General features: G+C 38.4%; 1 protein-coding gene across 1 annotated transcript; it reads left to right on the top strand.

The window, feature by feature from the left end:
• On the top strand, positions 1-26,595 carry LOC104787716 (midasin). Its single transcript, XM_087451046.1, has 75 exons — positions 1-499; positions 600-925; positions 1,099-1,183; positions 1,313-1,584; positions 1,675-1,857; positions 1,968-2,137; positions 2,347-2,456; positions 2,548-2,667; positions 2,823-2,901; positions 3,442-3,564; positions 3,637-3,736; positions 3,817-3,886; positions 3,970-4,089; positions 4,165-4,221; positions 4,303-4,476; positions 4,591-4,713; positions 4,840-6,582; positions 6,988-7,010; positions 7,132-7,339; positions 7,435-7,539; positions 7,632-7,937; positions 8,094-8,287; positions 8,370-8,424; positions 8,719-8,869; positions 9,463-9,536; positions 9,943-10,084; positions 10,180-10,278; positions 10,362-10,462; positions 10,555-10,644; positions 10,718-10,783; positions 10,907-11,071; positions 11,175-11,382; positions 11,470-12,341; positions 12,449-13,957; positions 14,044-14,221; positions 14,308-14,370; positions 14,737-14,816; positions 14,896-15,144; positions 15,254-15,386; positions 15,463-15,548; positions 15,643-15,728; positions 15,934-16,075; positions 16,164-16,253; positions 16,386-16,509; positions 16,706-16,860; positions 16,954-17,067; positions 17,170-17,319; positions 17,410-17,589; positions 17,676-17,858; positions 17,976-18,077; positions 18,155-18,379; positions 18,461-18,580; positions 18,670-18,751; positions 18,839-18,969; positions 19,052-19,216; positions 19,445-19,520; positions 19,620-19,732; positions 19,806-19,888; positions 19,956-20,069; positions 20,236-20,304; positions 20,393-20,549; positions 20,633-20,790; positions 20,882-20,976; positions 21,080-21,282; positions 21,376-21,609; positions 21,711-21,932; positions 22,028-22,186; positions 22,259-22,477; positions 22,597-22,875; positions 22,961-23,095; positions 23,339-23,545; positions 23,634-25,649; positions 25,747-26,025; positions 26,141-26,269; positions 26,377-26,595. Exons 1-75 carry the CDS (start codon positions 395-397, stop codon positions 26,407-26,409), a joined length of 16,146 nt encoding a protein of 5,381 aa, XP_087307172.1. The 5' UTR covers positions 1-394; the 3' UTR covers positions 26,410-26,595.

The following is a 26,595-nucleotide window of genomic DNA, read 5'->3' as shown; positions in this document are numbered from 1 at the left end:
AAAGGGTTCATTTTGTAATTATTCTTACCATTTTTTCCGACTCTCTCCTAAAAGGCTAAAACCCAAACCGCCTTTTTGACTGCAACAAAAACCTTAAAAAGGCGCTTAGCTTAAACCCTTAAACCTGTGACTGCGCCGCGTTCTCTTCGTCCCTCATCCTCCCAATCTCTCTCCACAGCTTCCGTTCTCTCAAAACGTAAGATTTGCTTCTAAAGGTACTTCCTTTCCAGCTCTTGTGTCGATTTCAAGTTCCCATCGTCTTCGGAGGATTTGAGTGTAGGCACGATTAAACCTAAATTTTCCCCTTTGTTTTGTGTTTGTGTCAAAATTAATCCCTGGGTTGCCTAGAAACCCTACTTTTAGTGTCTGTGGTTTCATCTATTAACAGGTATCGATGGCTATTGATGGGAGTTTCAACCTTAAACTTGCCTTGGAGACTTTTTCTGAACGTTGCCCCAAGGTGGCAGCTTTTCCATTTTTCAGTTCGGTTCTCAGCAAGGTAAAGTCTTGTAATTGTTAATCAAACGTTACCCCAAGGTGGGTTTCAGTTTGTTTTGAACAATTTTTTTTTTTTTTTTTGTCTTTATGGGTTTGTTTAGGGAGGAGAAGTGGTGGTTAACAAAGAGGTGATTCATGCTTTGTCGGATGTGTTTCTTCACCCGGAGTGTACAATTCCGTTGGTTCATTGCTTCCTTCCTATTATAAGAAGGGTTGTAGATAAAGTGGTGGCTACTCTTCATCTAGTGGGTGATCTAAAGTCAAGCACTGACTACTCAGACGATGTGTCATCAGTTTTGGATAATGCCATGAAGGAGGGTACTAGTGTGATCGAATTTTATGTTCGGCGTGGACAAAGGTTGGAGCTTCATGAGTGTGCTTGCTTGGCCTTCAGTCGTGCACTTCATTTGAATTCGTCTTTGCTAGGGTAAGATGACTATTTACTTTATCGCCTATGTTTTTGAAGCTAGAAAGAGTATATAAGATGAGATCAGTCATGTGAACCAGCGATAAAGCTGAGAAATGTGAAAAGAAGTTACTTTGGTTTAATAAAAACAGCTCGACACTAGTCTACTAACAGAAGATTTCTTAAATTTGTAGGTCTATTCTAAATTATTTTAAGGAAGCTCCACCACCATACCAGCGAATTCTTGTGAAAGAAACAATTTATCAGTTGCACATGGAGGTATGGTTGTTATATTTTGACGTTTACTGATGTCAGAGCAACATATGTGAAGTATATGACATTGTTGTTATTCTTATCTACTCCTAGTCTTTGGCCCAGTTACATTGATTATTTTTTTCCCTGAATCAGGCTACAGCTGCGTACTTGCTTTGTCTTCGTGTATCATATCGTTTTCTCGTCATTAGACCTGAGATTTTCTCTAAGTTGTGGGATTGGTCTTGTTACCTGGACTCCATGAAACGGCTCTCAGAATGTCCTAGACAAAAAAGGCATTTCTCGGAAAAGCATCGAGACGCTTTGTGGTGTGGGATTCAAATTCTTTCTCTTGTTTTAAGATGCAGTGACAGAGTAGCTGGATGTTTTGGTTTTGAAGTGGAAGAAGCACTTTCGTGCTTGCTACGGTAATCCAGTTTTAGCTATACTCAAGATTTTTAGTTCACTTTTCGTATGAAGTTTTGTTTCTAAGGATTTATTTTCTTTGATACATTCAGCTGGGAGGAATTTTTTCAGGATATAGAAATAGAAAAGGCTGGATTATACATTCAATTGCCTACATACACAGCTGTGAAGTCTTTGCAACAATTTAACACACTTGTACCTGGGATTCACAAACGACAATCAGCAGGTTCAGAAACAAATGAGCCATTGATGAAGATTCGGAGGCTGGACACCTGGTCTGTTCTCTTTATGTTTCTTTCGAAATAAATTTCAACACTTATGCCACTTGTACTTAATGTTAATTTTCTCTTATTCGGGTTGAATTCCACCTTTCTCTTCAATTCAGGGATGTCAAATCTTTCTCTGAACCATTTGAAATCCACTCTAGGGTGGAGAAATCTTTTGAAATGGTCTCATTGGCTGTTAGTCAAAAGCGACCTGTTCTTCTGTATGGTCCCTCGGGATCTGGAAAGTCTGCCCTCATTAGGAAGTTGGCTGATGAAAGTGGTAACCATGGTATGTTATAATTTTAATATCTACGTATATTGGTCTCAAATAATTTTTTAGTTGGCTAGGTTCAAGCAACTTTTTACGTTACTGGAAGGGAAAAATAACTATCTGGAGATGATGCTGTGCATACTATGTTTCCACTGTTAAAATTAAGGCCTTAAACTAAATTATTTCTCACTATATATTGTTTTTTTTGCCTCTTTTAATTTTGATAGTTGTGTTTATCCACATGGATGATCAACTTGATGGGAAAACGTTGGTTGGCACTTATGTGTGTACCGATCAACCTGGCGAATTCAAATGGCAGCCTGGGTCACTTACCCAGGTTTGTGTAATTAAATTCAGATGGCAGCCTATTTTTTTTATCCATCCTCCTACAATTGCGTCAATATTTTTTGTGTTTTCCATCTTGGCAGGCGATTATGAATGGTTTCTGGGTGGTTCTTGAAGACATAGACAAAGCTCCATCAGATGTTCCCCTCGTCTTGTCACCTTTGCTGGGAGGGTCAGGCACATTCTTGACCAGTCAAGGAGAGGTAAACACTCTTTTTGCTGCTCCATTACTTATCCTATATGGGGGAATATTGTAGGACCCACACCTTTTGAATAACTCCTGTTGTAGGTACTTGTATTGTTTCCTTGTGAGATTTATTCAAGTTTCAGAGCTTCTTAACTTTAAATCTGCTTGCAGGAGATACGGATAGCGGAGAGTTTCCAACTGTTTTCAACTATATCAACACCCGAATGTAGTGTGTCACACATCAGGGAAGGTATGTCTTGCAGACACTGATTGGTTTGACAGCCTAACTGTTTCATTTTCGTTGGCTTATTTTCGCAATAGAACGATTCAGCATTTCGAAGGGCATGATAACTATGATCTTGCTACATTTAATGTCATCTAAGGGTGACGTGGTTGCAACATAGGTTGAAGGGTATTTTCGTATGATTAGCTTGAAACCTGAAACTTGTATGGATTTTATTGCTTGAAGCATCAAATCAAATGCCAGTGGGATTAGAGGCTCAATTAACTGCTGTTGTAATGAATATTCATGCTGGCTATTTTTCCTAATTAACAAAGCTGATATAAGGATTGATTAACATGGCCAATTTGCCTAACCAATCTAGCTCAAAGTGCATGATAGATTAAATATCCAATTTTATTGATGTTTGCAACACTAAATCTCTTATGAGGTACTATCTGTATTATTACGTTGCATTAGAGCCTGAGAAAAACCCATCTTTTACTATTTGCAAATTAGATTCAGTTCAAGAAACCTTATTATTTTTATGTCTGATTATCTTGGATGTAGCTGGAAATTCGTTAAGTCCTTTATGGAGGAGAATTGTTGTATATCCACCAGATCGTGAAAGCTTGCAAAGTATCCTGAGTGCTCGGTATCAAAACCTGGTTCCTGTTGCAGAGAAACTTATTGGTAAGTTCCTCTTGCACATACGCCTCTACACATGGAATCTGTACTAACTGTGAAACTATTCCATCTTTGCAGAAACATTTGAAACTGTCAACTCTGCTCTTCGTCCCCAGTATTCTGGTTCAACAACTGAAAACTCAGCTACTTTCAGTTCTCCAAGTAGATTTTCACTGAGGTAGGCATATATCTATGTTTGAGAATTCTTCTTATTAATGATTGGTCATTCTATTCTTTCTAAATGGTCATCGTTTCCAGAGATCTGCTCAAGTGGTGTGAGCGGGTTCATGGCCTGTCCTCCTTCGATGGCCAGGCAATTTTTCAGGAGGTCTGTTTCTTTACAGTTTGCTTGGATTAGTCTCTTATTTTAATATTTCTTTATTAAATTTGCCATTTGTGCTTTTTCCTCAGGCAGCTGATATATTCTCTGCGTCTTATATGTCAAGTAAAAACCGAGTGACAGTAAGTAACATTGTGGCTAACATTTGGAATGTCGCCGTTCCAGAATCTCAGCATAAGCCCCCAATTCAGGTATCTTAGATCCTTGAACCCAATGTCTTAGCTTGATGCTTTGAGATTGTTTTCTAATAATTCAATGAACTGCAGGAATATTCTGGGATTCTAAAAATTGGCAGAGTTTCTCTTCCACTTGGTCAAACTGCGGTTAGTTTATAAGCATCTCCTTCTTCCTGATACAGTTATCTATCTATTACAGCCTCTTGTTGATCTACTTTTGTTTTCCAGTCACATGATCGGTCTAGGTTTGTTGAAACAAGCACATCTACACGGTTACTTGAGAAAATAGCTCGCTCTGTCGAGTACAACGAGCCAGTTCTCTTAGTAGGAGAAACAGGGACTGGGAAAACAACACTAGTTCAAAATCTTGCACACTGGATCGGACAGAAACTCACTGTTTTGGTATGTTTTGACATAGATTTTTGTAGTAGTTATCATAGTGGTTTTCAATAATTTCTAGTTTATTCTTTTAGTTATCGTAGTGTTTTCTATAATTTCTATTTTACTTTTCTGCAGAATTTGAGCCAGCAAAGTGATATAGTTGATCTATTGGGAGGTTTTAAGCCTATTGATGCAAAGATTATGTGCACAATGCTGTACAATGAATTCAATGAATTGGCAAGAGGTTCGAAGATTAAGGTAGCTTTACATTTCAAACTTAGTCACGCATTGATTTCCACCTGCACTCATTCTTAACGAGATATGTTTTGGAAGAAATTTAGCATGTTGCTCGAGTAATTATTCCTCTTCTTTTTTGGTATCCAGGATGATGCAAAGATTATGAAATATGTGCAAAAACCTTTTAGAGCCAAGAAGTGGGATAATTTTTTGGAACGGTTAATGGAAGCTACTGATGGCATTGAAGGTAAATTTAGGGAAGAAATGTCTGGTAGAAAGAGAAAGAAACCCGAAGAGATTGTAAACTGGGCGCAGCATCTGTCGAAGAAAGTGAAGAAGATTCATCACCAGATATCTTCAGGTGGAATGGTTTTTACCTTTGTTGAAGGTGCGTTTGTGACTGCCCTCAGGGAGGGGCATTGGGTCTTACTAGATGAAGTGAACTTAGCCCCACCGGAGATATTGGGCAGGCTAATTGGTGTTCTTGAAGGAGCGAGGGGATCACTTTGTTTAGCTGAGAGAGGGGATGTAATGGGCATTCCCAGACATTTGAATTTCCGTTTGTTTGCCTGTATGAATCCAGCCACAGATGCTGGTAAGCGAGACTTGCCATTCTCCTTCCGAAGCAGATTTACAGAGTATGCTGTGGATGAGAACTTATCTGATGCTGACCTGGAGATATTCGTGAGGCGATTTTTAGGTGGACGTGAATCGGACAGTAAGTTAGTTGGCAGCATCGTTTGCTTTTACAAAGAAGCTAAAAGGTTATCTGAAGAAACCTTACAAGATGGTGCTAATCAGAAGCCACAGTATAGCTTAAGGTCTCTTTACCGTGCGCTAGAATATGCGATAAAAGCAGAAGGTATTGGTGGATTTCAGAAAGCATTATACGATGGATTTTCCATGTTTTTTCTCTCCCTATTGGATGCTTCCAGTGCTAAGATCATGGAACCAATAATAAAACGTATCTCTGGGGGAAATATCCGAAGCCAACCACTTCAAAGATACTTGGGAGAATTAAGAGGCAGTTCTGATAAGTTTGTTGAGAGTTATGTTCAGACGAAGAGTATAATAGAGCATCTCAATCATTTGGCGCATGCCATTTTTATTAAAAGATATCCTGTTCTCTTACAAGGACCAACATCCAGTGGAAAAACAAGCCTTGTCAAATATCTTGCAGCAATAAGTGGAAACAAATTTGTTCGAATCAATAATCATGAGCAGACTGATATCCAAGAGTATTTAGGTTCCTATATGACTGATTCTTCAGGGAAGCTTGTATTTCACGAAGGAGCGTTGGTGAAGGCTGTCAGGGGTGGGCATTGGATTGTATTAGATGAACTTAATTTGGCTCCATCTGATGTCTTAGAGGCACTAAACAGACTGCTTGATGACAATAGGGAGCTTTTTGTGCCTGAGCTGAGTGAAACAATCTCAGCGCATCCTAATTTTATGCTCTTCGCTACGCAGAACCCTCCAACTTTATATGGTGGACGAAAAATACTGTCCCGAGCTTTTCGCAATCGGTTTGTGGAGATTCATGTTGATGAAATTCCAGAAGATGAACTGACTGAAATTCTTTCTAGGAAGTGTATTATTCCAAACAGTCATGCTTCGAAAATGGTTGAAGTGATGAAAGACCTGCAGCGCAGTAGGCAGACTAGCAAAGCTTTTGCTGGAAAACATGGATATATAACTCCAAGAGATTTATTCCGGTGGGCATATCGTTCCAGGACTTATAGAGACGGTATATCTTATGAAGAACTAGCCAGAGAAGGGTATTATATTCTTGCAGAGAGGCTGCGTGATGACACTGAGAAGGTAGTTGTTCAAGAGGTGCTGGAGAGACATTTCCGTGTCAGTCTTACCAAAGATGATTTGTACAAAATGGTAAGTTATGTTGTCTAGTTTGAAAGGTTTATCAAAATTATTTTCAGATAATTGATGTAACAGCATGTCATGCATCTAGCTAAGTTGTCTTTTCTTCTTGGAACTAGTTCATTTTAGGTTTCCTGAAATTTGTTTATATTGTAGGTCTTTTAACTTTATATATCAATTGTGAACTGCCTGTTTCATGAAAATTGCTTGTTCTTGATCTGTTGTTTTACACATATAGAGCCACTTACCTTCATTCTGTAGATTATTTTTGTAGGAAGCTGTTGGTCTTACTGCATTATTATTAAGTTTTACAAAGTTTTGCTCAATCAGTACAAAGTTTTGCTATTTCTTACATTATTCTGATATAAATAATGGTTTCTGTATTTTTTGTTTTTTGCCTTTGTTGTCTTACCCCAGGAGCTTCCAAGTTTGGATTCCATGTAAATTCCTTTCCCCTCCTAATTTTTCTATAATTGAATCATTTTTTTCGAGCTTGTTTGTTTAATCCTTGAACAGTCTGATTTAAATTTTATGGTGCTATTATTTTCAATTTTTATATAGACAAAACAGAAAATTCACATGGACTCAAAGTATGCGGAGACTATTTTTTCTCATCAACCGTTCTTATGAACTGCACGAGCCTGTTCTTCTTGTTGGTGACACTGGAGGAGGCAAAACAACAATCTGCCAAATACTAAGCGACTTAAAGAAGAAAAGATTGCACATCCTTAACTGTCATCAATACACAGAAACATCTGATTTCCTTGGTGTAGGCTTATCTTTTTTTCATCTTATATTTCCGAACTCCAATGCTACACTGTTACTTCTTTCATTTACAATTTCTAATGTCAGCCTCTTTCTTAGGGATTCTTTCCTGTGAGAGACAGATCAAAATTAGTCACTGAATACGAGAATCAAGTCAAACAGTTGGAGCTCTCTCAGGCATTGGCGCCTTCTGGCCAAAATATTGTTAGTATCCTAATACCCACCATTGATGTTGGTATTTCACCCGTCTTTCTTTTAACGTTGATACTATATTTTCTTGAACATGTCATGTACAGGGTATTTGTGCAGATATTAGTGGAGCTGAATTGTTGATCAAATTAATAGAGGCAGCTCTGGAGAAATACAAAAATGATTCAGTCATAGGAGCGGCCGTCACACCACAGAATGTTGATGTTCTTGAGAAGATAAGGAACAATATGGTGATGCTGTATCAAAAGTGGAGTTCAATTTTTGTTTGGCAAGATGGGCCCCTTGTGGAAGCGATGAGAGCTGGAAATATCGTTCTTGTGGATGAGATATCTTTGGCTGATGACAGTGTATTAGAAAGAATGAATAGTGTGTTGGAGACAGACAGGAAATTGGTGAGTATTGGTTCACTGCTTTCATGTCCATCAGCTAGCCACTCCTTATCATTTGCATCAGCTCTACACGCTGGTTTTCTTTCTCTTCGTAGAATTTTTTATGTCTGTCTAATTTTCCTCTCATATCTTATTATTATTTTCACTTTATCTTTGTAGTCCTTAGCTGAGAAAGGTGGTCCCGTCTTGGAGGACGTTGTAGCTCATGAACAATTTTTTGTTCTTGCCACCATGAACCCGGGTGGTGATTATGGAAAGAAGGAATTGTCACCTGCCCTTCGCAATCGGTTTACTGAGATATGGGTCCCTCCTATTACAGATACTGAGGAGCTCAGAAGTATTGCCTTTTCTTGGTATGTGTTCTCCTTGAATTGCTCAAAAGGATACTTGCCAATAGTTATCTTGTTGCTAATTCCTGATATTCTTGTTTCGTAGCCTTTCCGGTTCCAAGGAATCTAATATTGTAGATCCCATTATCAACTTCTGGGAGGTAGTTTCCCTATCCTTTTACTCAATCTTATGTCCTTAAATTCTGTAACCCTAAAAGTAAGAAATGGGTTGAGGTTAACCAACATGAACACGACCACATATTTGTGCTGTTGGAAATCAATTTGATTGCTTTGCTTTTGAGTACTCCATACATCTCTTTCCTCTCACGTCAGGCACAAAATGTTATGCGCTTTGTAATTATCATTTATAATCTTGTCAATGATACGTGATATTATTTAATAATACTGTATTATATTTTTTGTACATAGATTCAGTTTAGTTTTCTTTGCTACAGTGGTTCAACAGGTTGCAGACTGGGAGAACTCTTACTGTCAGAGATCTCCTCTCCTGGGTTGCGTTTGTCAACATGATAAATGAAAGTATAGGACCAGCATATGCTATTCTTCATGGAGCATTTCTAGTGTTACTTGATGGTCTAAGTCTTGGTAGGTCTTTCCCAAATTCTAAATTATATTTGTGAAGATTGATTGCTATACTCACTTATTCAACTCTTATTCTTCCCTTCTGTAGCCAAGTTTTATCTGCTCTGGGGAGCTTTCTGTTTATTTGATTGCATTTTTGTATGAACAAGCTGACTTTTGAATTTGTCAATATGATTAGTCATTGATATCTGTGGCTGGGTGTTTAATTCTAGCTTAGGCTATAGTGAATCCCTCACATCCCTACAGAAAGATGATTATTGCCTGGTGTTCCCTTAAAACATATTCTTTATGTTCTCTAGCCGCTTCTTAGATTGATTGCTCTATCACATGCCTTTGTCATCTACAGTTATCTTTGATGTAATGAATATAAGTACACTGGAATATGTGTAACATCTAAATAAATAAATAGGCCTACCTAGATCGTTTGCGATATAGATCTTTGTAATCTAAACTCATGCCAATGGCGGGAACACTTGTACATACAAACAATGTTATGTACTCGTTTTCATATTCATTAACTGAGTCAGAGTGGTAATGCTTCTATATTTTTTTACCCCGAGTGTATTTGTTCACCTATTTTAATTTTATGTTTTCAGGAACTGGTTTCTCTGGAAGAGATGGTCAGGATCTGAGAGAAAAATGCTTCGCTTTTCTTTTACAACAACTTCAGGTAAATTCCATCTTGATATCACAATGTGTCGCTTCACTTATGTTGTGTTTTGAAAACACAACTCGCCAAGATTTTTCTAGTGGGTTATTTTGAATTCTGTTTTTTTTTTTGGTTAGATTCAACATTTCTAGCCATGTGTTTAAAGTATTACTCTTTTTAACTCTCAGAGGTTTTCATTATTTGGTTTTATTATCTAGCAGTTTTTCCGTATATTTATGAAATGGTGGGAGCTAGGAATTCTCTTTTTCCTCATCAGTGTAAAACAATATTCTAGTAAAGCAGTTCTGTTCTGCTATAGGTCGAAAACGTTTTCTTAGCATCTTTAAATTCTTAAACCGTGTTACTTATACTGTGTTCAGTTCTCCAATTAATAGTGATGCTCGTTCACTTGACTTTTCTGGTTCAGTTTTTTGGTAGCGATACACTCCCTTTGGAGCTTTCACGAATGGAGCTATATGGCTGGGGTGATACCAAAACAATTTGTGAAGAAAGTAATAGTGTTCGACATGAGGACATGTTTGGCATTGATCCTTTTTTTATAAGCAAAGGTTAGCAAAGGTTATGTCTATATTGTCGAAGTATAGCAAACATGATTATAGACATTTATGATATTTTGTTTGGAACCTACAACTTACCTGGTCAGGTGATGAAAATCCTGAGATTGGTGGTTTCGAGTTTTTAGCACCAACCACCCACAGGAATGTCTTGAGAGTATTGCGTGCAATGCAGCTGTCAAAACCAAGTATGTCTCATTAAATTTGGTTATCATGGTAGTTATTGGAGATTGATGTTTGGCTTTAATATTGAAGTATTTTACTGTTGCAGTTTTATTAGAAGGTAGCCCTGGTGTTGGAAAAACAAGTCTGATATTGGCGTTGGGAAAATATTCTGGCCACAAGGTTGTGCGCATAAATCTATCGGAGCAGGTTCGATTTCTTCACCATGCATCAATACTGTGTATGCTACTTCGTCTGTTGGGCGTCTGTTGGGTACTATAACTTCGGTTCTTCTGATGCAGACTGACATGATGGATTTGCTGGGATCAGATTTACCTGTTGAAAGCGATGAGGACATGAAGTTTGCGTGGTCTGATGGAATTCTCTTGCAGGTTAAAGATAATTTGATGTTAAAGTATGTATCAATTAAAAAATTGCAGACCCTTAATTATGTAATTTCGACAGGCTCTAAAAGAAGGCTCTTGGGTTTTGTTAGATGAACTGAACCTTGCGCCACAATCTGTTCTAGAGGTGAGCAACAAGCCACTAAATATATTTCAGTAAAACTTTTCTTGCGGTAGAACATGTTAAATTCTGTTACCTTTCCACATTTTTTATTCTGGCAAGTGTTATTAAGAATATATATCTTTCCAGGGTTTGAATGCGATTCTGGATCATCGTGCTCAAGTCTTCATCCCAGAACTTGGCTGTACCTTTGAATGCCCTCCAACATTTAGAGTTTTTGCATGTCAGAATCCTTCTTCTCAAGGTGGTGGCAGGAAAGGTCTTCCCAAGTCTTTCCTTAACCGATTTACAAAAGTATGTTCCACTGTTCGCTTTATGGTCATGGATGCTCATGATGTCTAATTTTTATTATACTTCCAAATGAAAATTTCATCTAATCCGCCTCAAATGTTTTCAGGTTTATGTGGACGAGTTAGTGGAAGATGACTACCTCTTCATCTGTCGCTCACTTTACCCATCTATTCCTAGTCCATTGCTTTCAAAGTTTATTGCTCTTAACAGACAGTTACATGATGGTACTATGCTACATCGAAAGTTTGGTCAGGATGGCTCACCATGGGAATTCAATCTACGCGATGTGATCAGATCATGCCAGTTTATGCAAGGTAGTAGCTAGATTTATATAAAATTTTCATAATAGCATTTTCCAGGTGACAGTTGCTTAGACTAATTTGAGTTATGTGTCGTTCCAGAGGCAATACATGACTTAGAAGTTGAAAGCTTTCTCAATGTTCTGTATGTTCAAAGAATGCGTACTGCAACTGACCGTAAAGAAGTTCTGAGTATCTACAAGGCTATTTTTGATAAAAACCCTTCTATAAATCCCTATCCTCGGGTTCAGCTAAATCCTGGGTACTTAGTTGTTGGAACTGCTGCCATTAAACGAAATTTGACTCAGTCTAATATTGCCGGTGAGAAGTTGAAGATTCTGCCTGAAATCCGTCAAAATCTGGAAGCTGTTGCACACTGTGTGCAGAATCAATGGCTGTGCATCCTAGTTGGACCATCGTCATCTGGAAAGACTTCGGTAATCAGAATATTGGCTCAGTTAACAGGATTTCCTCTTAATGAAATAAATCTTTCGTCTGCGACTGACAGCTCTGATCTACTCGGATGCTTTGAGCAGTACAATGCCTTCCGTAATTTCAGATTGGTGGTTACTAGAGTTGAACATCTTGTCGATGAGTATAACAGTTTGTTATCACAGTCTTCTCAGGAAGCCCTTTTGAACAATAGGAGTACCTTAGTTTCGAGTTGGCTTTCCTATTTAAACAAGATTGATTCCTCTCTCGTGGAGAACCCTTCATTCTTCTTGAACGATTCTAAAACACTCTCTGAATTAGAAGACATTGTAAAAAATCTGCAACAGGTCTTGGAGGAAGGTGTTTTACCCGTTAGTTGGTCAAAAAAGTATCTGGACCAAATCTTGAAGACGATATTGCAGCTGCAAACTCATGTGAAAAAGCAGTCTACAAAGTTTGAATGGGTGACAGGAATGCTGATAAAAGCAATAGAGAAAGGAGAGTGGGTTGTCCTCAAAAATGCTAATCTCTGCAATCCGACGGTAATATTATAATCTCGCATGGGTTTGCATGCAAAATTTGATACCAGTTGGAAACAATTTCGTTAATTTCCCTTGTAGCTAATATCCGTCATTAACTTAAATTTCAGGTACTCGATAGGATCAACTCTTTGGTGGAACCGTGTGGATCGATCACTATAAATGAATGTGGGATTATTAATGGTGAACCTGTCACTGTTGTTCCACACCCAAACTTTCGTTTGTTCCTGTCTGTAAATCCAAAATTTGGGGAAGTATCAAGAGCAATGAGGAATAGAGGCGTTGAGGTATTTATGATGGGGCCACATTGGCAGCTCAATGAGGAAGGCTCAAACTGTGAAGAGCTTGTATTGAAAGGTGTGGAAAGGTTTCTTGCTCTGTCAGGTATACCAGGTTATAAGCTGGTTTCTTCCATGGCGAAAGCACATGTTCATGCATGGGTAAATGGTCAAATATTTGGTGTACGGATAACATATCTTGAGCTTGAACAGTGGGTTCACCTCTTCCAACTGTTGCTCATGAATGGCAATCAACTTCTGTGGAGCTTACAGCTAAGTTGGGAACACATCTATCTCTCCTCGCTTGGGGTAGGTGATGGAAAAGAAGTTGTTGATTTTGTGCGTGATACATATTTGTCAGATGTTGAACATTCTGAGCTTGATTCATTTATTGGTGGGGGTCTGTGCCTGCCTGGAGGATGGCCAAAGCCTTTCAACTTGAGAGACTTGACATGGTACTCGAGAGAAACAACAGTTAGACAGAATTGCATGTATCTGGAGTTCTTAGGAGCTCACTATGCATCACATCAGTCTAAAGTAAGCTACAATGTCAAATTGAGAGATATGAAGTTGGCTGCTGAGGAACCAAGAATTATTTATACGATTGATTCTTGGAGGTTAAAAAAAGTCTTGTTTCCTAAAGCTTTAATTGGGTCAAGCTGTGCACCGAATGCAGCAAAATTTGAAGATGATTTGCCCACAAAAATGCTATTATTTGCTGCCAACTGGACAATAGAACAGGCAACCGAAGAGGATATTCAACTCTATCTTGCATGGTTTAGTTGGTTTGGTTCTAGACTACAACAATACTGTCCGTTTTTTCTGTGTTTTCTCAGTATGTTGAATGATGAGTTTAAGCATCCAATTTGGAAGCATATATCTAGTTGTCGGAAAAATCTGAAATCCCTCTGCAAATTGGATCCAGATGCTGTTCCAATTCCTATGTTGTCCTCCAAATTGATTGATGTAGCTGCATCAAATGACCACTCAAAACCTTACAGTGAATCCCTTTTTGAGTCTCTTAACTCAATTGGCGTTCTTCGGCTTTCCTATCAGCAGTGGCTTGCAGAGAGCAACAACAACCACACCCATGTAGCCTCCTTTACTCGGTTTTTGGATTCGCTTTGCGCACTGGAGAAAAAAATTCTTCGCGAAATTGTTGGAGCACCTTCGTTCAGTGTGTTGATTCAGTTGTACACCGAAGTTATTGAAAAACATTCATTCTTTTGGTCTTGTTTGGTCTCATCTTCAGATGAGTATCTATTGTTTTCCTTTTGGTCACTGATAAAAGCTATAAAAAAGATGCACAGTTCTTTTCCTGAAGAAGTTCAAGTGGTTCTGGTAAGCCTAACTTTCATTTATTCCATTTTCTTTTTCTAAAATTATCATACTGGTTGCTCAATAATATCATTGCCTTTCTTCTGTAGGAGGAAAGCAAAAATATTAACAATATAGTCTTGCATGGTCACCCGGAAAAGTCTTTGCTATGGGCTTATGGGGGGCATCCTTCCTTGCCTATATCTGCAGAGTTGTTCCATAAGCAGCAGGAATTTCTACGGCTCTGCAGCACAGTTTGGCCACTGAAATCAGAATCGGATGAACAAGGTCTGATATCTGAAACGTTTCGATACTACACGTTTGATTTGTTAAACAACTTCAACTCTTGTCTGATAGTTGTTGCGTGTTGGCAGATAATCATCTTACCAAAGCCATTGCATTTTCTGGCCCTGAATTATGTCGGCTTGCCTTGGAAGGTAATTATCCCTAATGTTTATTTGCTCATCTTTGTTTCTTTTTACGTAGCTTCTTTAATACAGGTACAGTAAAACCTAGATAAATCAATATGTTCTGAACCCTACATATATTGTTGTCTTCAACCAAGGCTTAATTGACTGTTGTGGTTTAATGTAGAACTATATGAAACTGAATTAGAATTCATTGACTGTATAGCATACCGAGACATAGTGATTGTTTGTTATACTTTTGGAATTTGTGAACAACTAGCTTAAGAAAATTATTAAAAGTCTAAGCTGAAAGGAAACCCACTTTTTTCTGATTGTCTGATTGTTATGTGATTCATATTGTTGTATTTCTCTACTTACGTCGTCCAAAATATGCAGGTCTTTGCATTTCATCATACATTGCTGACGAAGATGATGTAGATTATGTAGCTGCTGTTCAGCTTGATGAGATCTACCAGGTTTGTTTTCTTTATTATGCTATGTGTAATGACTAATGAGATATCTCGATTTGTACTCACAATTAATCATCATCTTCAGACGTTTTTGGAGAGGCTTAAACTAGAGAAGAAGAGACTTGAGGATAGAATGGGTTTCAGTGAGAATGAGAATACTGAAAATAAATCTGCCAGCTGCTGCGGTTTTAGCCCTGAAATTGTGGCTACAAAGTCTGGCTTCAGCAGTTGGGTGGAAATATGTTTTATAGCTAGCAGTGAAAGTTGTTCTTTAGATGTAGAGTTACTTGGTGCACTTCAGCACCTCTTGGTGGCTCAACCTACTGAACATCAGGTTAGTGGAAGTTGGAATCTGCTTTTTTTTTTTTTTTAATCTTATGTTATTTAGTGGGTAAAACATGTATGTGAAACTACTCTTTAAGACTTGCTTTTTTGAGTTGAAGGATTTTGTGGACATTCGAAAACTGCTTAAACCGAGTATCGAATATTCTTTATCCTCATCAAGGCCTCCACAGACTCTTGTAGCTCATCAAAAAATCATGTGGGCAATTGATGCACGTGCCTCTCAACTAGGAGGTAAGCAAAGTTGGATATTCCATTATTTTTCTATGTACTTAGGTGAACTGGCTGATTAATTTTGGCTATGTTGCAGTGGACGCTAAAATTACAAGTTTTGTTCTCGAGATGTGGTACTGGTGGCATTCTTTTTTGTGGAAAAATAGTCAAATCGGTCTCATGGTATTAGATACTAAACTATATAACTTCTATTCACAACATTACTTAGATTGCTCAATTTATAACATCTTTCTTTCAATGTTCCTGGGGCCTACAGAATATCTCAGACACTGACAACTGCCGGTTTCTGTCACCTTCTATGCTGATTCAGCCTGTGAAAACAGCTACTGTTGCTCAGATTCTGTAAGAGATCTCTTTATTTTGTTTTGTTACACGTTGAATACTTTTGCTTGCAGTTTGATATTTCTAACATTCATATGCCACATTGATACATTGTACCAAGACTGCAATGCTTGCTCTCCAGGATAATACTAAAAATGTTAGATGATGGAAACTGTGGTTCCATCAACCATATGATAAAGCTCCTTTTTATTAATGTTTTATGCAGGGAAAATGTATTTTCTGTTAAGGATTACTCTGTTCAATCAATGAAACTTTTTTCTGCTTCAAGACATCTATGGAAAAGTTCACAACCCTCTCAGGAGATGCCTGCTTCTTTAATGCCAATAGCACGTTCCCTTTTCCAACAGGTACTGAAATTGTGATAAATTTGATTAGTCTATTTTTTTTTTTTTTGCCTACTGTGCAATCTTTTAATCTTAATTTCAACCTTTGTAGATGATATATGCGCACCAAAAGTCATTTGAGCCAGAAATGTATATGGCAATTAAGTCTGCATTTTTTGCAATTGAGAAGAAGCAGAACATGGTATGATTCTAAAAGTTATATCTTCAATTCTTCTTTTCCTCTTTCCTGTAAAAAAGATTGGAATCTTCTCAACAGTTTAGGTTCTTTTTGATCATATCTACATCAGTTTACGCTTCTCTTTCTTCTATGCAGGTGGATGGCATACGGTCTCTCATCTCACTGATTGGCACATCAAGCCATGAGAAATTAAAATCCGTTACTCACTCATTTGTCGGACCACTAGCTAAATATCTTTATTCTGAGTGCGCATCAAATGGTACTGTTATATATAGTTTTTTTTTCTTTTTTCTTTTTGAATGATCAAAAAAACCTTGGTTACATCAAGTGCATCTCTTCTAAATTAACTGTTATCTATAGTCTATATATAAACTGTAATAGTTTGAGTCCTGACAAGGTAAACCTTCCTCGACTGTTGTAATTATTTTTTACAGCTTTATCCTCAACTTTTGTAGAATTCTACTCCAATCTTGGCTTGGCGTGGCTTTATCTTGGAGGACTACGCTTCCATCTTTTAAATAGCTTAGATGTTATAGATCCCGCAATGAAGATAACTTGCAAGCTGTTAGAACTAGAAGAGAAAATTTCATCGCTTGAGCTAAACATCAAGGTGGTTGCTCTTTCGCATTATGTAGATTCACAATAGCAGTTGCATATTGTCTGTGTTTGTTTTGTTGATTGGCCTATATCAATTTATTACCAGGTCCGGGGAGAATGCGAGTATTTGTCTGGAATACTTTATTCTGAAAACAGTGACGCAAAAAGTGAACGTACATTATATAAGCTCAAAACTGAGCATAAACGATTGCAAAGAAAGGTATATAGCAGCTACTGTACCTTTTTTCCCTCTTGGCTGTGTGATAAGTATGTGACGTATCTAATTTCTCCATGTTCACCTTATTTACCCCTTCTGAAACAGGTTATTTTTCGGTCTGATCCTAAAAAGTACCATGATTTAAGAAGAGCGCTGGATGAGTTTGCTGGCTTTCTCACACGTCCCATAAGTCTCGTCAACGAGATTGAAATGCTTGATTGGAATCAGACTGTTGAGCAGGTTTTCAACTGGCAGGTATGTTTCTCCTCATGACTGTCAATTGTATTCCCTCATGACTATCAATTGTTTTTTAGTGGCTTCATTTATAATCTTTGGATTCTGCAGGAGACAGCAACATCTTTTATTGATCGGCTGTCCAGTGACTATTCCGAATATGTTGATATAACTCAGCCAATCCAAGTTTCAGTATATGAGATGAAATTGGGTTTATCACTCTTTGTATCTGGGGCTCTCTTGGGAAAACTTCTCAACAAATTTGGCATAGACATGGTTGACTCAGTCATGGTACTTTACCTCTTCTTTTTTTTTTCATAAATGTTTGAATTTGTCATTTCGTGTTGTATAATCTAATTCCTTCATCCGCCTGGCAGGAAACTGTTTATGCCTTAATGAAATTTCCGAGGGGGTCCTCCTTAGCTTCAACTACCTACATCGAATGTTTGCCACCTCTGCACCTTTCTCATGGTGCCGATTCTCGTGCCAAGTCCTTAGGTTTGGATGTTGGCTTGCTGCACAAACTTATCTCTGTCTCAAGTGCCGAAGATACAAGAAAAGTAATGTTTCATATAATTTCCAATTTTAGAGTTATGATTCCCGTTCACATAATGGAAAGATTGTCAAAATCTTGAAATCTATTCATCTATTCTTTATGTTTTGGTTGATTATTGTAGGCATCTGAATTGCAACTAAAAGTTGCTCTATATAAAAACCTGCATGCTCGTGTTTTGCAATTTGTTGCAAACGCTGGGCTAATGGATGAAGCTTCTTTTGAGGTAAAAATATTGCTTATTTGTACGCATTTGAATACGTTAATATAAGTTATCTAATGTCACAAGAGTTCGATTCGCAGTTACTGGATAAAATATATTTTGAATTGGCGAGAATTTGGATGGAGATGAAGTTACAATCAAAAACAAAGGCTGATAATCTTTCTGGGCTGTACAAATTCCGTTCCCGAGACTTCAAAATTGAGAATGTCATGGAAGTAGATATATCTGCCCTTGGCAAATATTTCCCAAATGATAGTTTCTCAGAGTGGCAAGAGTATCTGGCTGATGATGATATGAAGGAAATGGTAAACTCTTAAGTCCTATGTTCGACCAAAAATTGTAAATTCTCTTGTTTATCGCTTATGTTTTTGTTTTGCCCTCCACAGACACATATGGACCAGGATGAGGAAAATTTGGAGGATGACTGGAACTTGATACAGGAGCATCTGGATAATATTTATAGCACACATAACGAGTTATTTGGTTTCTGTGATCTTCCTGAAAAGGTACTGGAAGCAATATTCAAATCTGCAATTGTTGCATCAGGTCCCGTTACAATTCCATTATATCTGACACGACAATTTATTCTATTCAGTCTGGAAGATTATGTATTACTGACAGTGGAAGGCTGGATTCATTTACTGATTCCTATGAACTTGGAGTCCACATGATCAAAGGTGGCCAATTGACACTATTTGTCTTTATTGTTTAACGTTGTTAACATCTTTTGTTAATTTTGTTACTGGATTATATCTTGATTCCAGGGCTAAGGGGTTTATTTACATCGAGTTTGGATGCAAAACTTGTTCCAGAACACCTTCTTCGTCTTTGCTTGGAGAACAAAAAAACCTTCACTTCAAACTATCAGTCTGCCAGTAAATATAACTTTTATAAGGTCTGCAAAGCTTTTACTTCCTGAAGTATTTCATCTGCTCTTAATTTTACGTCCGGCTTTGTTCTGACTGTGTCTTTTACAGGACTTCGATGGTCCTGAGCTGGGGAAAATGGTCAAGTTTCTCACTGCTTTTCAACTGAGAATTAATTCGCTCTTGCAAGAACGGGAGGACCATTCTGGTCTTCAGAAGCTTTCTGATGTACTTCGGATGCTCTTGGATATTCCGTCAAGTACTCCTCTGGCAAAGGTAATACTATTTATTTATATACTCAATTCAGTAACAAAAGATGCTGATCAGTTCGTAACTAAGCAACTCTGTGGTAACAATGTTATGGAAAGTATTAATGCAATGGCAACTTTATACCCACGGAAATGGCTGGGCATTGCCGTCACTGTTTGATCTTATATTTTGTTGGTTCATCATAAGCATTAATTTACTGAACCATTATGCTCTTGTTTGCCATTGTTTGTGAAGGCTCTTTCAGGATTGCAATTTCTGCTCTGCAAGGTTCACAAGTTGCAGGAAGAGGGATGTAAATTGCCCATCTCTGGTATGGATTTTAATCTTTGTACACTTGGGTGATTATGGCCTCTCTCAGTAATACCAATATTAGGTGTTACATTGTGTTCTTCTTTTGTGTATCCTACAGATCTTTTGGAGCCAATTATTTCCCTCGCAAGCTCTTGGCAGAAGGTGGAATTTGAGCGTTGGCCTACACTGCTTGATGAAGTTCAGGATCAGTATGAACTAAACGCTAGGAAGGTCGGTATAGTTAGAAAAAATTGTTGTTATGAACAAAAGGACTGTTAATGGTAACACTTATTTTTCGTTGCAGTTGTGGCTTCCTTTGTATTCAGTTCTGTTTCAGAAAGATGGTGTTGAAATTTCAGCACATGAAAACGAGTCCATTTCTGAAAGGTGGGCACCACAACATTACATTCATTCTTGCAAGTATTTGGTCATCTAAAAGATATCTTTGCTGCAGTTTGGTGGAGTTCATTGAAACGTCAAATGTTGGTGAATTTAAGAGACGTCTTCAGCTTCTCTTTTGCTTCCTTCTTCAATTAAGTCTGGGTAGCTCGTTGGGAATGTATTCAAGGTTAGCTTTGTATGAATAATCGCCTGATTCCTCTTCGGTTTTATTCTTGAAGGATTTAAAGGGGCTTCAGTATTATTTACTTCATTATCACAGTTGGTTGCCCCTCCAGTTGAATTCTAACTCAACTGTGTTTGTCTTTTGCTTTAACTCGCGCTTTTTTTAACAGTGATTCACACAAGAGGAAGTTGGAAATTTGCTACAATATTTTTGGATTCTATATTCAGTTCCTGCCTGTGTAAGCTCTTTTCCAGTTCTGTCTGGAGTTTATCATTTCAAGATTGGTTTGTCACAGTAGTGTTCTCAATTTAAATTTCTCTTACCAGTGTAATGGAGCAGTTAGAGTTGAATAGAAAAAATGTTGAAGCTGAGTTAAAGGAGGTTCTAAAACTTTGTCGGTGGGAGAGGCCAGATAATTATTTGTCCAATGAGACCACTAAGAGAACCAGGCAGAAGGTCAAGAAACTCATTGGGAAATTTACTGTAAGTTATAATCTGTTGCCTTAAGTTGAAATGACAGAACCTGATTTCAGAGTTTTCTAAATGGCATCTTTTTTCTTGAGCAGGACATGCTGCGGGTCCCTGTAATGCTTGGTAGGCCAGACCTAGCGAAGGAGCGAGCTCAATTTCTCCCTCTACTATGTCCGGATCTTTTGAATGGAGCATCTGACATGAGGATCGATGTTCTAGTTAGTGCTTTAGGTGCAGAACAATTGAATGACAGGTATACATTTGCATCCTGTACCTGTCTGCATGCATTGTTAGAAGTATATGGAAGCTGAAGTCTCCATCATTTATGCTACTTTTCTTGTTAGGTCTTCTTGGTATGCTCTCTGGTGGGATAAATTAAAGGAATCGGTAGGAAGGTTCCACCAAGAAATGCACTTTAAAACATTGCTGACGGGTGAAGGTTCGTTTGTACACTAGCTCCATTTACTCTTGGTTCTATTTCATCGTTTTGCTTTATCTTTGGGGAGTCCACATATTCTTAAGCGTGCATAATATCTTTGCAGAGCATCAGTTTTCTTCCCCTGTCTATCAGGGTGATTGGAAAACTCTGTGGAGTACAGTTTCTGAGATTGGTGAAACCGTAGCTGGCTGTTCACATCTATGGAGAAACAGTGACAGAGATGGTGCAAAGAAGAGGGCCCTGATTGAACTTCTCAAGTTATTAGAAAAAAGTGGTTTGCAGAAACACAAGTTTGAAAATGTAGAGGTATATTATTGCTTGTCGATATTTCTGTTTATATTTCTATTTATACTTTAATTATTGATCAAATGTATATTCTCTGATGATCTTCTTTTATAGATGTCAAATCACTTTAAAGGGTTGCTATATCAGCCAGCATATGATCCAAAGCATCTGTTGCTGTTAACACATACCAAAAGTAGCATGCATTCTTCCAAGGCAGTAGAAGAGGAAAACAAGGAGAATTCATTAGTTGAGTGGAGGGTGGCGAATGAGTTTTATTTTAAGAGCTTGGCTTCAGTGCAACTAATGCTGAATATTGACCGAAAACACTCGGATGTTACATCTGAGCAGGTAGACTTTGGAGCTTGTAATCTGGGCTTTTCTGAGTCTCATTTTTAAACCAGTTGTTTTAAATTTTTAGAGTCCTCGCACTAAATATCCTATGTGAACAGGTTAAGCGGTCAGTCTCATTTCTCAACCATCTTGTGGAAATACAACGGCAGCAAAGAAAATCTGCTTATGGCTTTGCTGGACTTCTAAACCGCTTTCGCCAGTATGTTTTGTCTTTAGCAAAATTACTGGGGGATTCAATTGGTGTGGATGAGAAGGATAATTCTGTGTTCAGTTTTCCCACAAATCAGCATGCCATCTTTAATTGTTTGTGGCTACAGAAGGTACTGAAGCTTTCTAACTTGAATGATGCGCATTTAAACGTCTGCTGCATTAACACTCGGTTAAGCTGTTACTTTTTTTTTTTGTGATATGACAGCAACTCTTTGATAACATTACTGCGATGCTTCTTGAGGAGTCGGCCTTACTGAGAACAGTTGCAAGTACACACCTGGACTCCTGTCAAGCTGTCAAAACCTCATCACAGTGTTTGCTCAACTTTATAGAAAAGCTAATTCCCATCGCTCAAACTTCGAAGGTGCAAATCTTTCTTGTCTGTTTTTTTTTTCGATTTTCTTTTGCAGGAGTCTTAATATGTCTTTGTCATCAGGCTTCACTGGATAGGCTTCTACTTGATTGCAACGGTTATATCGTCACACCAAGTAGCTGTCTTAATCAGTTTGTCACACAGCATATGGTGCAGCTGCTACGCCAGAACTTTGATCAACTTACAGACCTTGAGAATCAAATTTCGACTTTCTGTGAAGAAAATGAAAAAAGTTATGCTAGAGAAGTACTTCTCAGACAATTTTCCTCTGTGTTTAAAGAGGTATTCCTGTCTTTATCCAAGCTTTGTGGATTCTGTTTACCTTTTTTCAGATGCTAGCCTAGTAAATAGATTGTGTTTAGGGTCCTTAGAGTCTGATTGAAGAAATGTACTTAATGCAGGGGAAATTGCTGGCTGGAAATCTGAACTGTTTGCTTAACGTGGGAGACCTACCAACTGGAATGGAACCGAAGGAACAATTTTTCCTTGAAGAAAATCTTTCAAGTATATTTGCAAATGTCAAGGATGTGATTGGAAAGCTTTGCACGTATAAAGACGGAAGTGTTTCACAGGAAGCGGAAGGGAATATTACTACATGGGATGATCTGGTTAAGAAGGCAGAAAATGACCTGAACCTTGATAACCTATGTAAACTGCTGTCAGAAACATTTGGTTCCATCGTAAGTTGGATTGTCTTTTGAATTTTGGGGATGCTATTTCCTTTTATTTTCAAGCGTGAGTTGATCTGAGGCTGTTTCTTCACAGGGACAACTGTTGAACTCGTCAGGTGTCCTTTCAGCTTGTGTTGGAGACCAGCTGAAGCAACTTCAAGCATTTTTGGATCTTTTATTGAGTTTCGGGGATTGTTACCTCAAAGAGTTTTTGGCGATAAGTAAAACGGTATGTTTTTATCTTATGTTGTTCTTTGAGAGGCATTCAGGACAATATACTCGCCTGGGCTCTACACTGATCCTGTTAATTGGATATATTATGTTTCAACGACCTCTTTAATGTCAAGCATCTTAATTAGTGTGACGAGATCTCGGCATTTGCTCACCTGCTGTCGAGACAATAGTACCAACATCATGACTTCGTTTACTGGATATTTTACAATTATTTGGTACTTTTTTCTTTGGTCTGTAGGTGTCATTGATAACCCATGTTCTTGCAAGTGTTCTTGCCGATCTATTTACAAACGGATATGGCATCTCTAAAAATGATGAAGATGATGGTTCTAAAGCTGACAAATCAGAAGCTGCAGAAGGTACTGGTATGGGAGATGGCGTGGGGGCGAAAGATGTAAGTGACCAAATAGAAGATGAAGATCAACTGCGTGGCACAGACAAAAAGGTTTATATCGTCGTTTTCCTTATCCCACTCATCTTGAATTTTTGCATGGGATTTTTACCAATATAGTTTTCTTTCGTTGTCTCTGCAGGAAGAGGAAGAGAAAGAGCAAGATACTCCAGATGATGTGCTGGGAAAAAACAAAGGCATTGAGATGAGTGATGATTTTGATGGCAAAGAATACAGCGTCAGCGAGGATGAAGAAGAAGACAAGGAGAACGAGGAAAGTGAGGATGAGCAGTTGGACTCTGCAATAGGAGATGCGGGATCTGATGCTGAAAAGGCTGATGAAAAGCCATGGAACAAGGAGGAAGAGGATGAAGAAGAAAACTTGAATGAGAAGAATGAATCTGGACCGTCGATAGTCGACAAGGACACGAGATCAAGGGAGCTAAGAGCTAAGGATGATGGTGTTGATACTGCCGATGAGCCTGAGGAGTCCGACAACCCGGGAGAAGGAAAAGATGAGGATGTGGATCAGGATAGTGTTAGTGATACAGAATGTTTAGAAGATAAAATCCAGACCAAGGAAGAAGCACTTGCAGATCCGCCGGGACTAACTCCTGATGTGGGCAATGAACAGGTCGACGATGACATGGAGATTGATGAAACAGAGGAGGTCGAAAAGGAAGATGGAGATCAGCAGGACGAACCTTGTCCAGAAGATCAAAATCTTCCTGAAGAAGGTGAAAATGATCAAGAAATTCAAGTGCCAGCTGAGGAAAAAATGGAGGATGGGGCTGAAGATGTGTGTGGATCACCTCAAAAAGAAGAACCTGACAATGATCTTGAACAGAAACCAGAAACAGAACCAATAGAAGGAAAAGAAGTTATGTCAGAAGACATGAAAAAACCGAACTTCCGTAATGATAATAATTCTGGCGTAGAGTCTGGTTCACAAAATCCCCATGGATCTAATGTGTTGGGTGCAGGAAGTACAGCACCACAAGAAAATTTGTCTGCTACAGATGTTACAGATGAACTCACGGATTCAATGGATGTGCCTTCAGGGAGTAACACTGAGATGAACCTCATGATGTCTAGCTTGGCTAGTGGTGAGACATTGACGGACAACATACCAAAGATGGAATTTCCTCAAAACCGGTCATCTACTGCTCAACAAACCAAGGTGAATCCTTATAGGAATGTTGGTGATGCATTGAAGGAGTGGAAAGAAAGAGTTAGAGTCTCCTCAGACCTTGGAGAAAATCAAGAGGCTGAAAATGAGATGGAAGACCCTAATGCTGGTGAATATGGATTTGCGTCTCAGTTTGATCCAGGAACTTCCCAAGCTCTAGGACCTGCGTTGCCTGAGCAAGTGAACACAGATATGAGAGAAGGGGAATCCGAAGAAGAAAAACTCGCAGGTAATCAGGATGAAGTCTCTCCAATGGATATTGATGACTTGAACCCCGAAAACAAACCTGCTAGCCGATCGAAACCATTGATCAGTAATAGCATCACTGAACAGGTCCAAAAACCAGAGACAGACAGGACCCACCAAGAGAACTCGCCTTTTCATAATTCTGGTGATGGTTACAGCAGAATGGATTCTGTGGTCTCTGTTGACAACACTTTCTTGGGGGATGATGCATATAATCTGGACCGGATGCAATTGACTGATAATGATTCGGAAAGCAATCAGGATAATCAGGAAAATCCAGATGCCAAAAATAATGCTGTTATTCTTTGGAGGAAATGTGAATTGCTTACTGCAAAACCATCTCAGGAACTGGCTGAGCAACTACGCCTTGTCTTAGAACCCACGCTTGCTAGCAAGCTCAGTGGTGACTACAGAACGGGTAAAAGGATAAACATGAAAAAGGTTATTCCGTACATAGCAAGTCACTATCGGAAAGATAAAATCTGGTTGAGGAGGACGAAACCAAACAAGCGTGATTACCAAGTTGTTATTGCTGTGGATGATTCGCGTAGCATGTCAGAAAGTGGATGTGGTGATTTTGCAATTAGAGCTTTGGCAACTGTGTGCCGAGCTATGTCACAGCTTGAGATGGGAAGTGTGGCTGTTGCAAGTTTCGGGAAGCAAGGGAGCATAAAGATGTTACATGATTTTGGTCAGTCTTTCACCACAGAATCCGGCATTAAGGTTAGTGACCTCAAATCTTTTATTTCCCATGTGTTGCACTGTGAATTGTCTTCTGATTACTTACAAAACACCTCTTTTCTCGTTTTTGTGATGCCAGATGATCTCAGGTTTAACATTTAACCAAGAAAATCTCATTGAAGATCAACCAGTTGTCAATCTGCTGAGAAACATGAATGATATGCTCGAGAATTTGGCCAGCACAAGACGACAGTCTTACGGTAGCAACCCGCTTCAACAGCTTGTACTAATCATCGGCGATGGGAAATTCCATGAGCGGGAGAGATTGAAACGATCCGTCAGAGGCTTTCTACAGAAGAAACGTATGGTGGTATATCTGCTTCTCGATGACGCTGAGCAATCTGTTATGGATTTAAAGGTATGTCCCATTCCATTGCTTGCTATATTCTTACTCATCTGTAAGATTGAAATTAGAAGTTGTCAAGATGCTAAAAACTGCCATTTGTTTTCTTTCTGTTTTTTTCTCTGATCAGGACTATGGATTTGATAGTGAAATGAGACCTTATAAGAAGTGTTACTTAGATTCCTTCCCCTTCCCATACTACATTGTGCTAAAAGACATTGAAGCACTACCCAGAACACTTGGTGATGTGTTGAGACAGGTAACTTTTCACCATCCCATTCTCTGTTTTGTTTTTTCAGGGAGAAAGGGAAAACAATGTCAAATACATTACTTAAAATCTGACAACTTCTGTTGTTGTTTTTGCAGTGGTTCGAGCTGATGCAAAACTCGCGGGACTGAATAACATTTGGTGGAAGAGAAAAAGGGTTGAGGACCTATAAAAACGTAGCTTAACTTAGTTTGTGAAGTACTCTACACTTGTGTAAACATTATATAACCTTAGTTAATCACACATCAGACCACAAAATGCTGGCTTTTATTGCTAAAATATCGTTATATATATGAAAAAGACCCCATTCTCTTCTC

The sequence above is a fragment of the Camelina sativa genome, chromosome 5 (assembly GCF_030686135.1).
Source record: "Camelina sativa cultivar CO46 ecotype springtype chromosome 5, ASM3068613v1".
In the NCBI taxonomy this organism is placed as follows: domain Eukaryota; kingdom Viridiplantae; phylum Streptophyta; class Magnoliopsida; order Brassicales; family Brassicaceae; genus Camelina; species Camelina sativa.
Note: the sequence above shows the minus strand (reverse complement) of the source record. Positions and strands in the feature narration are given on the sequence as shown.

Excerpts from the sequence above, each read along its gene's own strand:
- LOC104787716 (XM_087451046.1), top strand. The coding sequence starts at position 395 with ATGGCTATTGATGGGAGTTTCAACCTTAAACTTGCCTTGGAGACTTTT. Across the intron at positions 3,887-3,969 it reads GCCAGGCAATTTTTCAGGAG|GCAGCTGATATATTCTCTGC; the intron begins GTCTGTTTCTTT and ends CTTTTTCCTCAG. Across the intron at positions 4,477-4,590 it reads GACAGAAACTCACTGTTTTG|AATTTGAGCCAGCAAAGTGA; the intron begins GTATGTTTTGAC and ends ACTTTTCTGCAG.